Source organism: Carassius auratus, linkage group LG28B (genome assembly GCF_003368295.1).
Source record: "Carassius auratus strain Wakin linkage group LG28B, ASM336829v1, whole genome shotgun sequence".
Taxonomy (NCBI): Eukaryota; Metazoa; Chordata; class Actinopteri; order Cypriniformes; family Cyprinidae; genus Carassius; species Carassius auratus.
In genome coordinates, this window is record NC_039293.1 from 2571975 (window position 1) to 2585639 (window position 13665).

Sequence of the window (13665 nt, forward strand, 5' to 3'; positions counted from 1 at the left end):
ATTACATGAGGGTGAGATCTATTAATCTAGTCCTAAATACTTATTTATATTAAATAGCTAAATATATTAACTCTGCACATTAAAACTTATTTTATATGTAGACTCACAACCATCCTCAATCATGAGCAGGTCTTGCCTGTTGTATTGTTGCATAATTTTCACTTTCATAATCGAGTATTAGGTTTGGCAGGCTTAAAGCGGTAACACTCGCGGTGCATATATATGCAAGTTTACTAAATAATTTCTATATAGCTTTTAGGAGCGAGTCATTTTTCTAAAAAATAAAATAAAAAGTGGCATTACAATTTAAGTCATGCAGTTTTGGTTCACATGTTTCACAGTATGATTAGGTATTGAAAAAAAAAAAAACGCTAACAGTAGCTTGTTCTCTATTTGTCCGTCTGCTCTCTTTGTCAATAAAAGGATAAACTGATTTAAGAAAATAAAAATAAAAAATGTAATAACTTTGGCCAGACTGACCCAAATCCTCCCTCCAGCATCACATGATCCTTCAGAAATCATTCTAATATGATGATTTGCTGCTCAAGAAACATCTCTTACTCTTATCGGTGTTGTGTTTTTGGTGTTTTTTCTTATAAAAAAATATTTTTTGAAAAAAATTATACACTACTATTAAAAGTAGAATACAATAATAATAAAAAAAGAATACTTTTTTCCAGAAAGGATCTGTTGAATCGATCAAAAGTATCAGTAAAGATATTTATAATGCTTCTAAAGATTTCCATTTCAAATAAATGTATCACAGTTTCCACAAAAACAGTAAGCAGCAAAAACATGATAATAATAAGAACCATTAATAACAATTGAGCACCTATAACAACTAAGCAGCAAATCAGAATATTATCATGATTTCTGAAGAATCATGTGACGCTGAAGACCGGAGGAATGATGCTGAAAACACAGCTTTGTCCTCACAGAAATAAATTACATTTTAAAATATATTCAAACACAAAACAGTTATTTTGAATTGTAATAATATTTCATAGTCTTAATCAAATAAATGCAGCTTTGGTGAGGAAAAGATACTTCTTTTAAAAACTTGAAGTAATTGTAATGATTCTGAACTACTGTAGTAGTGTATCAGTGTAGACATCATTAATAATATCTCCCTTATAAGAAAATCGGGCCATGCAGGAGATTGGGGAATGACGCACTCAAAAAAATATCAATAAAACTGAAATAATAATAATTATAAAACTAAATGAGTGAGAAGCATAAAAAGCCTGTGTAAAAGACAAAGAGCCAAAGACTTTCGTCCTAAGTTTGTTTTGGACGAGCGGTCAGTCACTGAAGTTCTCAGCTGTGATCGGTGGCCGTGATCTCAGGAAACAGTTCAAGCTGCTCCTTCTGCTCGACAGGACTTTGGATTTTAAACACAGTGCAGGTGAGTTTGGAAAGAAGCAGTGTGCTGGCAGCTGTCTGTTCATCCTAGTCAGAGTACTGGTATCCATCCATCTCTGAGTCCTGGCCGTTGTTGATGTAGTCATCGGGGCTGGAGCAGTACTTGCTGTCGTACACCTGACGGGGCAGACCGTACACCGTCATGCCGGTCTGGGACGCCACTTTATTGGTGCCCATCTGCAGCGAGACGGTAGAGGTGTCGCACATCTCCATGTCCAGCTTCTTATCGAAGATCTGCCGCTTGGTGCCGGGGGCCGTCATGCCGGACTGTGGAGGAGGAAAAGGGAGCGGAATATGAACAGAATTAGGAATTGTAAAACATTAAGAGCATGACTTTCTGTAAGCGTTTGGGTACCTGACTGGCTCCTTTGTTGGTGCCCATCTGCAGGCTGATTGTTGATTGGTCCAGAGGATTCTCCATACCCGTCTTTGGGTCATAGAGGTGACGCCGTGTGCCGTAAGATGTCATACCCTTCTGACTGGCAAACTTATTGGTGCCCATCTGAAAACACAAATGAGTGAGGAAGAAAAATAACTGTGAAGGAATGACTTGAAATGAAATAACATGCACTACTCTTACACTATGGGTCTTTTTTGCTGTTGATCATTAATAATTAAATGTTTTTGAAAGCATTCACCAGGGTTGCATTTATTTGATCAAAAATACAGCAATATTGTAAAATATTATTACAATTTCAAATAACTGCTTTTTATTTGAATGGGTATTAAAAAAATAATTTATTTCTATGATCAAAGCTGAATATTTAGCATCATTACTCCAGTCTTCAGTGTCACACGATCCTTCAGAAATCATGATTTGCTGCTCAACAAACATTTATTATTATTATCAGCCATACTGAAAAAAAAATTTCGCTGCTTAATATTGTCGTGTTACTTTTTTTCTGTATTTTTGAAGAATAGAAACTAACAAAAAACTAAATTAAATTGAAATAAATGTTTTTTTATTGTCACTTTCAAATCAAAATTTACTCAATTAAATCAATTTACTGAATAAAAAGTATATATATATATTTATTAATAAAAAAATTAAACATTTGAAAAGTAGTGTATTATTTTAAAAACACTAATATAGGATGCAACACAATATAATGCGTACATTAAAATAAAATATAAATAAATACAAATATAAAACATACATGCATATTTAAAATAATAATATGCTTATTTATAACAGCTACCGTTGGATTTTATTTGATAAAATCACAGTAACAGTAGCATCATTATCATTTTTAAAAATTGAATAAGGCTTTAATTTAAACCCTTATTTCATTTATTTTTTAAATGCATTTTTTTTTTATTACTGATGAACAATACTGACCTGCAGACCAATAATATTGCGTCCTTCCTTCAGTTTCTCCGGATCAAATTTGCGCTGTTGTTTCTCTGCATATTTCACTCCAACGTCGTATTTCGAATGGAAGCCTTTAGATTTGGCCTGCATTTCAAAATGAAGACGAATGAATCAAGACCAAACACGTGCAAGTCACCTCTTACACACTGAACACACAAAGAGAAGAGAGATTCCTTTTTTGGTGTTTACTAGATTGCCGGTTTGTGGAAAAACGACGGCTCATCCAGCTCAAATACCACAAGTTTTGATGTTAATCTCTCTGCTAAACACTCCCATATGAATCTCCTCTCTATGAACGCTAGAAATATAAAGTACGAATAATACAGAAGCTCTTAATCTTCAGTCTTGACTTAGCCCTTATCAGTTCTGTATTAAATGCATAATGGGTGACTCACCATCCCAGCCAGCGTAATAAGTGTGCTCTGGACCTGAGTGTGGTTGACGTTCTCAAACAGGTCGTTGGCCTCAAATATATCATGTGGCTTCAGTCCATACTCTTGAATGGCTCGGACGAAATTACCAATATTTTCCAGCTGCAACAAACAAGGCCAAGCCAAGAATAAAATGACATGCTCTGTGATTTGTCAGAATCTGAAAGTACGCACAACTGATTCCAAATGCACCAGAAACCCTGTTTATATCTGGAACAGGAGACACAAGCATTTCTAATTCGCAAAGAACTTGTAGATGCATAAACTGCATGTAACCTTTGAATACAGAAACCAAAAAAATGTCCCTGATTTCTGTCTCATCCCACAATAAGACCCCAGATATTCTTGCTCACCTGATGCCAGTTTTGAGGAGATTTGTTGATCTTTTTTACCGAACCGGGCTGAAGAGTGTTGATGAGCCTGCTCATGGATAATAAACATGAAGGAATGAGTGATTGATCTGTTATATTATAGTCTTTAAACGTCATGGCAGTTGGGTGAATGAGGGAATCGCTCACTCGCAGAGTATAACTCCGTCTTTCAGTCCCTCCATGAAGTTCTCGGGAAGTCTGCGGCCTGTGACCTCATTGATCCACATTCTTAGCTCCTCCTCCTTTTGTGGGTCATATTTGTGGGCCAGCTGGAGGTCAAAGGTCAGAACGTTACTAAACACGTCTGCCTTGCAGGATGTATGTAGAATACTTTTTTAAAGAATGATTACACATACAGCTTTTAATTCATGAATTGCACTGCAAGACTAGTTCAGTTAAAAAATAACAGTAAAAAAAATAAACACTTTAAAAAAATATTAAATAATACACTTTTACTCACACACACACATACTGTTTAGGGCCAATACATTTTTTCATGTTTTTTAAATAAGTCTCTTAGGCCCAACGAGGCTGCATTTATTTTAAAAAAAGAGAAAATAAACCTGTAATATTATAAAATACAAATAACTGTTTTCTATTTTAATATATTTTAAAATTCCATTTATTTCTGTGATTTGAAGCTGTATTTTCAGCATCATTACTCCAGTCTTCAGTGTCACATGATCCTTCAGAAATCATTCTGATATGAGGATTTAATGCTCAAAAATAATTTCTGATTCAGTCTTGAAAATACTTTTGCTGCTTAATATTTTGCATGTTTTCTTTCAAAAGAAAATACTAATTCATAGTGACTCCAAACTTTTGAATGGTAGTTAATACAGTATACATATCTCAATATTGATAAAAAAAAAAGAAAAAAAGAATGACAAGACATTTTCTTGATGAAAACCATCATTTTCTAGCATTTTTCTTCCAAATAAACTCCACAACTTATAATGTTTCTGTTGGTCTGAGTTCATCAGATGGATTTCTTAAAATAAAACATTATGGCTGTGGCCGACTGAGCTGTAAAGAAAAGAAAGAAAAGAAGTGGAATATTAAATATAAGTTTGGGAATTCTAGGGACATTCCTGCATGCAAAAACTTGTGTTGTCTTCTTTATTGTATTGCAGCGTTGACGAAATATTTACTCTCATCAGCAATACAATCGATCTCAGCCTTTCTCTCCTCAAGTATTTCTATTAAAGGAAGAACAAGACAGAAAAGAGGAAGAGAGAGAGAGCGAGAGAGAGAGAGAGAGAGAGCTGGTTCTCCAAAGTTTGGTGCGGTGGTGTGGAAGCCAAACAAACACTGTAACTTTAAATCAGTGTTATTGTTGGCCTTTTCTCTCTTTCAGTCCTCCATGTCACTTCTCCACCCACAGCTGCGAGTCTCATTCTGATTTTTAGCTGCTCACTATCGTTTCTTCTCGCTCCTGTCTCCTCGTGTGAAGTGACATACTTAGCACACGCTAAATGTGTCCGATAAAAGAACGCCAAGACCGACAGCACTCATAACCTTCCAAGGAATTCTGCTCGGAGCTTGATTTATTGTTTTCTCTCATTCTGGACATCTGGAACAGACCTCAGTCTAACTCTATAGAGGCCGGGCCAAGACTGGGGTTTTTATAAAGGCAGGAATTCTGTCACAGACTGCCCGGATAACATTCCTTCATACCCTTGGTTACACTAGAAATACCTGCATGTTGTACATTGACATTTATTTTTAGCAGTTATGTTGTATATGATTCCTAACTTCTAAAAATAAAGAATCTATGATTCCATGAGGAAACTTTAACATCCGTGGAATCCTTTTGTTACATAAATGAAGAAGATTCTTTGGATAATTTAAATATTCCTCACACTAAGAAAAATAAAAGTTACTTTTAAGAACTGTTCACTTCACTGAGAAGTTATTTTGGGAAGTTACTTCGATGCAAAAATAGCCTTTTAGGTGAAGGTCTTTTATTGGTGCATAATGAAGGATAAAAAGACTAGTGTCATTTTTCAGACTTTTTTTAAAGAACAGGTCATAGTCCAAGTATCAGCACTGGCTGAAATGACCAATGGAGGTTCACCCCAGCTTACAAAAATATACTCTGCACTCTTAAAAGGTAAGGTTCTAAATTGTTATTATTATAATTTGGCATTGATGATCAGTCTTAGTCTGAGGAACTTTTTAAATATCAATGGTTCCATCAAGAACCTATTCATTGGACAAAATGTTCTTTGTAGCAGAATTTGTTTTTTTAAGATTATTAAAATACTCTTCACACTAATAAAATAAAATGGTTCTGTTGATTGAAAGGCTTTTGGGAAGCCAAAATGATTATTCTATTGAACTGCTATGAAACTTTTTTTTTTAAAACCCTTCTGGAAGTTTTATTTGTTAAGAGTGTAAAAAAAAATGTTTCCCCTTATAAAGAACCTTTTATGTAATGGAATGCTTTACGAGGATGTTGAAGGTTCTTCATCATGGAACCGCAGCGGCTCTGGTGAAGTTATTCGATGTTATTTACTTTTGTGTTACGTTAGTTTTTTCTGAATGTTCTCTTATAGTTCAAATCAAAACTTCCAGCTTTTTTTTCTTCCTTTTTTTTTTTTTTTGACTTCTAGGCAACATTAAGGGGAATGTCATATTTTTGATATTCTGCAGAAGTCATGTGAAAACTTCTCTAAACCATCTCAGATTAACTTCCACCAAAACAAAGTCCATAAATAATGTTTTTTGTGCTAAAATTTAAGAGCATTATAGAAGACCAGAGAACTTTGTTTGTTTATAACATTAAGAGAGCCTTCCCCCAAAAACACTTTTGTGATTGTTCCCTGTTGGCTGGAACAAAGTTGATCGTCCAGCATCAGGGTGGGATGTCCAACAACGCTCCTCCTTATTCTAAACTGTTTATAACATACTCCTCTTCTCAGATATTGTGAGTGAACACAACTCTTCCTTATATGGGGACCGAACACCACATGCCTAGTGCTCAGGACTGACAATAATACCAAAGACACACATAATCCACAGCGTGACACATGTGCACATGAGAACACAGATGTGTGTGGTGCTCAGGAGGCTGCATATCAATCACAACTCAAGGAAAAAAGCCCAAATCCGAGGTGGATCAGATTATGATGGGAGTAGATGTGGCAGGAGGTTGACAGAGGAATCAATAAAATAATGACAAGGACAAAAGCTGTGACTGAGGGATGACATCAGAAGCAAAGCTATCAAATATTTCAATTTGATTGACAGGGCTTTTGCCAACTTCAACAAAACAATGTGCAAATTGGACTAAAATCAACTAAACATCAATCTGCACATTCATTCGTGACACTTTATAATTAGAAATGAGTGCTAGGTGTCAAAAATTACAATATTTGATAAAGTTCTGGAGAGTAGGCTATAGCCAGAACCTGTGGAGAGTTTAGGGTTATCCATCCATATTTTTATCTTGTTTATGGACGTCACTACATATGCCACTTTATTTTTGTACGTTATTGATGAAATGTAAATTATTTAACGGTATCGTTAACAGTCGACCGTGTTTAACTTGAAAAAAACAAGTATTTTCTGATCGCGGTGCGAATTAAAGCGTGTTTTCTGCGTCTCCAGCACAGTTATCTACACGTTCACATCTTAAAGGCGTTTAGAACAAAACAATAATCATATTTGTGCAATCTAAACCTTTAATAAGGTGAAAATAACCGTGGGCCTAACGTTACGTTTACCGTCTGATAGTAATCCAAACAGAACGAAGGGGGTCTAGTTGCTATGGAAACGTTCTTTATAAACGCGCACGTGCCTGCCTACTCTTAATTTATTTGTAATTTAATTTTTTAATATAATATATATATATATATATATATATATATATATATATATATATATATATATATATATATTTTTTTTAACTTTAATTCAGTTTGAATATTACACTTTTAAGAACTATTTTCCTTCTTGCAATTTTGTTTTTGTCTACTGTTGCAGACTTTAATTAGTTGGATTGGATCCGCATTAAATCTCATAATTCCCAACGTGTTACACATTCCTGGTATAGGCTTTATCACAGAATAGATGCTACCGTGGACGTGTTAACGTCATCTTTGACAGCTGTCAATCAAAGCAGACGCCTACCTTACTCTTGACCTCCGCAGACAGTCCGAAAGCAGGTCCGCTCTTGAATTGCGTGGTCATTGCGCTTTTCCACAGACTCAGACACGAGGATGGCGGTGTGACGTTAGAACTGGAGGCTCCAGTGCAGCTGTCCGATCATGTGGGAAGGTTTGGGCCACATCTTCTTTTCCACAATCATTTTTAAACTCTTCCCATCTGTGCGTGCGCGGAGCGAGCACTGATTGGCCGGGACCGACGTCCAACGGCGACGTCACGCCGCCCCGCTGCAATGATGTCACCGGCATGGCATTAAACGCGTCCCATGTCACTTTTTCCACTTTGAAGTGAATTAGGGATGCCTCGGATTTGTCTAGTTCAGGGAATTTCAGCTGGTTTTGTTTTGGATTTCACAGTGGACATTAAGTCCAAATATGTCTACAATACAAAAATACACTTCAAATCAAATCGTGAAAATGATTTATATTACCATTAACAAATTTTTCTTTCTTGTCATCAATGCATCCATCCATCCATCCCTGAAAGTTATGTATATTTCCATCACATTTAAATTGTTCGTTGTGTTTGAAATAGAGATTTATAATTGCAATGCAATGCAATTCCATATCTTATGTGTCCTAAATACATAAACTCAATAATTAATATTTACACAATTTGACTAAAAGTTTGGCAAAACTGTTCACATGGGGACTGCCATTAAAAAATCCAAATAGACAGATCACATTATGGATAGATCAAGATCTATATCTATATCTATATCTATATCTATATCTATATCTAGATAGATAGACAGACAGACAGACAGACAGTTAGACAGACAGATAGATAGATATACCTTATAAATGGATCTGGCTATGAAACAAAGAGCAGGGAAGAAAGATGAGGGGACAAAAAAGATAAAAGTAACAATATTAACAATAAAATTAAAATTAAAAAGAAAAAGATGGTGAAGAATTAGGGAGAGTTGAAAGAACAATTTGCAGCAATTTGTTAGTGTCTCTGTGTTATGCCTCGATGCAGATGAGCTGATTTTCCTTTTCATTCCAGTGTGTTATTCTGATACAGATGACAAGCTGTAGGAATGTGGGGCCCGGAGTGTGTCGTCCAGTCAGAGACATCCGCTGCTAAAACCTCCCGAACCTTCAGCAGGACCATGAGGTCACCATGAGATCGCACATAGGAACGAAACTTAGACAGAATGATGTCATGATTCCAATTAAATAAGTGATTTTTCAACACTAATGTTATTTGATCACACACTCATTCACAGTTGTTGGGTTTCATAGGTTAGTTTGGATGTACTTGTAATAGTGCATCCATGAGAGGGAATATTTGACAGATACTCTCAATCAAAACGACTGAAGCACAGCCTTGGATCTAAAATGCTTCATAACAAACCACAGTAAAAATGTCACATAAAGCAGTGGTTATGAAAGTGCTGATATGAAAGGACAGGGTCTGAATGATTGTGCTAACATTTACACAGGGGCTCTTTATCCAGCACTGTAATCCACAGCTCTTCTGACCGCAGACTCACAAACTCCTGCAAACGGTGAGAAATATGGCTAATTAAGATAAGATAAAGATAAATAAGATAAGTGAAAGTGCCGAAATGAAAGATCAGTGGGAAGTTGAATTACACTGATTAAAATATAGATTATAATAAAGGACACAATGATCATGTCATAATCATTGTTTTATTAGACGCAAATAAATAAATACAGAAATACAGAAATAAGAAAATACATCTGTCCATCCATCCATCCATTTATCTATAATAAAATCCATCCATCCATCCATCCATCCGTCATCCATCAGTCTATCCAGCCATAATAAAATCCATCCATCAATCCATCATCAATCAATCCATCATCAATCCAGCAATCCGCTATCATCACTGCAATATTCTCAGGAAAATAAAATATTAAGTTTTGACTTCTTAATTTGATAAACACATTTAAGAACCATTTTCAAAATTGTTAATAATATTGTTCCACCATCAGTGAAAAAAATCTAAAACGAACCGAACATCCCGCTCATCTGCTCACAGAAATTGTGCTGTCCCGAAGAGATCCTCTGCCTTTGCACAGACAGCCTTCTCATTTAAAACCATTAAACAATGGAATCAGCTCCCAGACAGTCTAAAGTGGTCTGAAATACATCCTCGATAACCAGCTGTGTCAGCATCAGCACACTTAAAGTTTACAAATGTAATATTGAAGTAAATGTTTTTGACTATGTTGTATATATTTTAGGCTGCGATGGTTTTATGATTAGCTTTTCATTTAAACATCTGATTAGTTTTAAATGGTCATTGTTTAACTAATATTGCATGTATTTGTTAGTGCTGCTGACAGTTATTTGTAATTTTATGTTTTAATATTGTGTGCACCTGCCTGGGACAAAACATAACTCTGGTACAAAACATCTTTTCATAAGATTAATGCATTTTGTACATCATCCCTGACAAACTAATTAAATAAATAAATAAAATCAGTCCATCCAACTATAAAAGTCCATCCATCCATCCATCCAAAAGCCATCCATCTATAATAAGTGTAAACTTCCCTCTTCCATCTATCATCCATCTATAATAGTCCATCCATCATCCATCCAGCTATAATAAAGTCCATCCATCCATCCATCTATAATAAAATCCATCAATTCCTCATCTATTTATCCATAATAAAGTCCATCCATCATCCATTAATGTATAATAAAGTCCATCCATCCATCATCTATCAATCCATCCATCTATTATAAAGTGCATGCATTCCTCATCCATCTATCCATCCATCTATAATAAAGTCCATCCATCCATTCATTCCTCATCCATCCATCCATCCATCTGTAATAAAGTCCATCTATCTATAGTAAAATCCATTCCTCATCCATCCATCTATAACAAAGTCCATCCATCCATCCATAATAAAATCCATCAATTTCATCTATCCATCCATCCATGATAAAATCAATCCATCCATCCATCCATCCTTAATAAAAATCCATCCATCCATCCATCCATCCATCCGTAATAAAAATCCATCCATCCATTCCTCATCCATCCATCCATCCATCCATCCATCCATCCATCTATAATAAAGTCCATCCATCCATTCATTCCTCATCCATCCATCCATCTATAATAAAGTCCATCTATCTATAATAAAATCCATTCCTCATCCATCCATCTATAATAAAGTCCATCCATCCATCCATAATAAAATCCATCAATTTCATCTATCCATTCATCCATCCATCATAAATGTTAATAGAAATAGAGTTAAAGACACATTTTACAAAATACAAAATTTATAAGAAAAAGAAAATTTTTTGTCAAGTCCCATGCCTGACACGGTTGCATGTATTGATGATCTCATTATGTTTGATTTATGTCATTATTGAAACATATCAAAACTATTTTTTCCACATCTGTAGATCCTCAAAAACTATGTTTCCACAAAGGGACATTCTGGAGAATGAATGGATGATGTCATTTGTCTCTCTGTCGATCATCATGGTTTAAGAGTGTAACACATCTCTAAAAGCGGCTCTGTGATGCTCACATACAGTAGCCGAGTCCCAGTCAGGGAGTCAGTTGGAGCACAGCCTGATCCAACGCTCTTGTAAACATTCTAGGGGTTGAAAAAGAGCAGGGGAGGAATTTGGACGCTTTATTTGGTCATGACTGAAGCAGACTATCACCCTGCTATGAGGGTCAAGACAAAGAGGTGCTCATGCTGCACAACTCTGACATTCACAACCTCATGAGAGGACTTCACATTCAGCTGGATTTCACCAAGCACACGATAGATGAGTCCAAAACACTTCCATAGCTATATATCTGAATACATGATTCTGTAATGCTGGTGTCATATCCCTTTTTAGATGCTCTGGATATCTGTTCTGTGTTAACGGGTTGTTTTTGTCACCCTTCATCCATAATAAATTACCCAATGAAGATGTCAGTGTAAGGTGTTAATTGGTCACTGCTGTGTCAAACAAATTTAGCAAAGGTAAGCAAATAAAACACACAAACAAAAAAGTTCTTGCGAAAGAGTTGCTAAGATGTTCTGGTGTTTACTGAAACATTGCTAAACGCTTTGCTAAGTCATCAGGTTTCCAAAGAAATTGGGCTATATTTACATGGCTTGCATATATTTCCTGGCTCCTAGTAGGGGGTTGCTAAAGTGTTCTGGTGGTTTCTAAGGCATTTCTAGCCAGTTACTAACTTGTTCTGCATAGTTGCTTTGGAGTTGCTGGAGGTTTGCGAAGGTGTTCTGATGGTTGCTAAGGTGTTGCTGGGCAGTTGCCAGAGGGTTTCTAACGTGTTCCGGTGGTTGCTAAGGTGTTGCTGGGCAGTTGCCAGAGTGATTCTAATGTGTTCAGGTAGTTGCTAAGGTGTTGCTGGTCAGTTGCTAGAGGGATTTCTGAAGTTTTCTGAGGTTACTAAGGTGTTGCTAGGCAGTTGCTAGAGGAATTTCTGAAGTGTTCTGTGGTTACTAAGGTGTTGCTGGGCAGTTGTTAGAGGATTTTCTGAAGTGTTCTAGTGGTTGCTAAGGTGTTGCTAGGCAGTTGCTAGAGGGATTTCTGAAGTTTTCTGAGGTTACTAAGGTGTTGCTAGGCAGTTGCTAGAGGAATTTCTGAAGTGTTCTGTGGTTACTAAGGTGTTGCTAGGCAGTTGCTAGAGGAATTTCTGAAGTGTTCTGGTGGTTGATAAGGTGTTGCTAGGCAGTTGCTAGAGGAATTTCTGAAGTGTTCTGTGGTTACTAAGGTGTTGCTAGGCAGTTGCTAGAGGAATTTCTGAAGTGTTCTGTGGTTACTAAGGTGTTGCTGGGCAGTTGCTAGAGGAATTTCTGAAGTGTTCTGTGGTTACTAAGGTGTTGCTGGGCAGTTGTTAGAGGATTTTCTGAAGTGTTCTGTGGTTACTAAGGTGTTGCTAGGCAGTTGCTAGAGGAATTTCTGAAGTGTTCTGATGGTTACTAAGGTGTTGCTAGGCAGTTGCTAGAGGAATTTCTGAAGTGTTCTGTGGTTACTAAGGTGTTGCTAGGCAGTTGCTAGAGGAATTTCTGAAGTGTTCTGGTGGTTGATAAGGTGTTGCTAGGCAGTTGCTAGAGGAATTTCTGAAGTGTTCTGTGGTTGCTAAGGTGTTGCTGTGCAGTTGTTAGAGGAATTTCTGAAGTGTTCTGTGGTTACTAATGTGTTGTTAGGCAGTTGCTAGAGGAATTTCTGAAGTGTTCTGGTGGTTGCTAAGGTGTTGCTAGGCAGTTGCTAGAGGAATTTCTGAAGTGTTCTGTGGTTACTAAGGTGTTGCTGTGCAGTTGCTAGAGGATTTTCTGAAGTGTTCTGGTGGTTGCTAAGGTGTTGCTAGGCAGTTGCTAGAGGAATTTCTGAAGTGTTCTGTGGTTACTAAGGTGTTGCTAGGCAGTTGCTAGAGGAATTTCTGAAGTGTTCTGGTGGTTGATAAGGTGTTGCTAGGCAGTTGCTAGAGGAATTTCTGAAGTGTTCTGTGGTTACTAAGGTGTTGCTGGGCAGTTGTTAGAGGAATTTCTGAAGTGTTCTGTGTTTACTAAGGTGTTGCTAGGCAGTTGCAAGAGGAATTTCTGAAGTGTTCTGGTGGTTGCTAAGGTGTTGCTAGGCAGTTGCTAGAGGAAATTCTGAAGTGTTCTGGTGGTTGCTAAGTTGTTGTTAGGCAGTTGCTAGAGGAATTTCTGAAGTGTTCTGTGGTTACTAAGGTGTTGTCAGGCACTTTCTAGAGTAATTCTGTAATCTTTGCTTAGAAATTTTGAAAAAACTCTAAACCACGTGGTAAAAAACAGTTACTCCAGAAGGAAAAAGGAACAGCTGACAATACTGATTGTAAAAAGACAAACAGCTGCAGTTTTATGTGAATGAGCATTTGCCACTCATCAGCATCAGACGCAGAGATGGTTGTATA

The 13665-nt window shown here is 36.6% G+C and overlaps 1 protein-coding gene across 1 annotated transcript; it reads right to left on the reverse strand.

Annotated features, from left to right (window-relative positions):
- Positions 1 to 1130: 1130 nt before the first annotated feature.
- Positions 1131 to 7899, reverse strand: cnn1b (calponin 1, basic, smooth muscle, b). Its single transcript, XM_026240147.1, has 7 exons — positions 7731 to 7899; positions 3744 to 3865; positions 3579 to 3645; positions 3190 to 3327; positions 2762 to 2878; positions 1778 to 1924; positions 1131 to 1689 (listed from the first exon to the last, which is right to left on the reverse strand). Exons 1-7 carry the CDS (start codon positions 7788 to 7790, stop codon positions 1450 to 1452), a joined length of 891 nt encoding a protein of 296 aa, XP_026095932.1. The 5' UTR covers positions 7791 to 7899; the 3' UTR covers positions 1131 to 1449.
- Between the last annotated feature and the right edge of the window lie 5766 nt (positions 7900 to 13665).

Coding starts and splice junctions, on each gene's coding strand:
- cnn1b (XM_026240147.1), bottom strand. CDS start 7,790: ATGACCACGCAATTCAAGAGCGGACCTGCTTTCGGACTGTCTGCGGAG. Junction 3,646..3,743: donor GACGGAGTTATACTCTGCGA/GTGAGCGATTCC, acceptor ATCCATGAGCAG/GCTCATCAACACTCTTCAGC. Junction 1,690..1,777: donor CCAACAAAGGAGCCAGTCAG/GTACCCAAACGC, acceptor CCTCCTCCACAG/TCCGGCATGACGGCCCCCGG.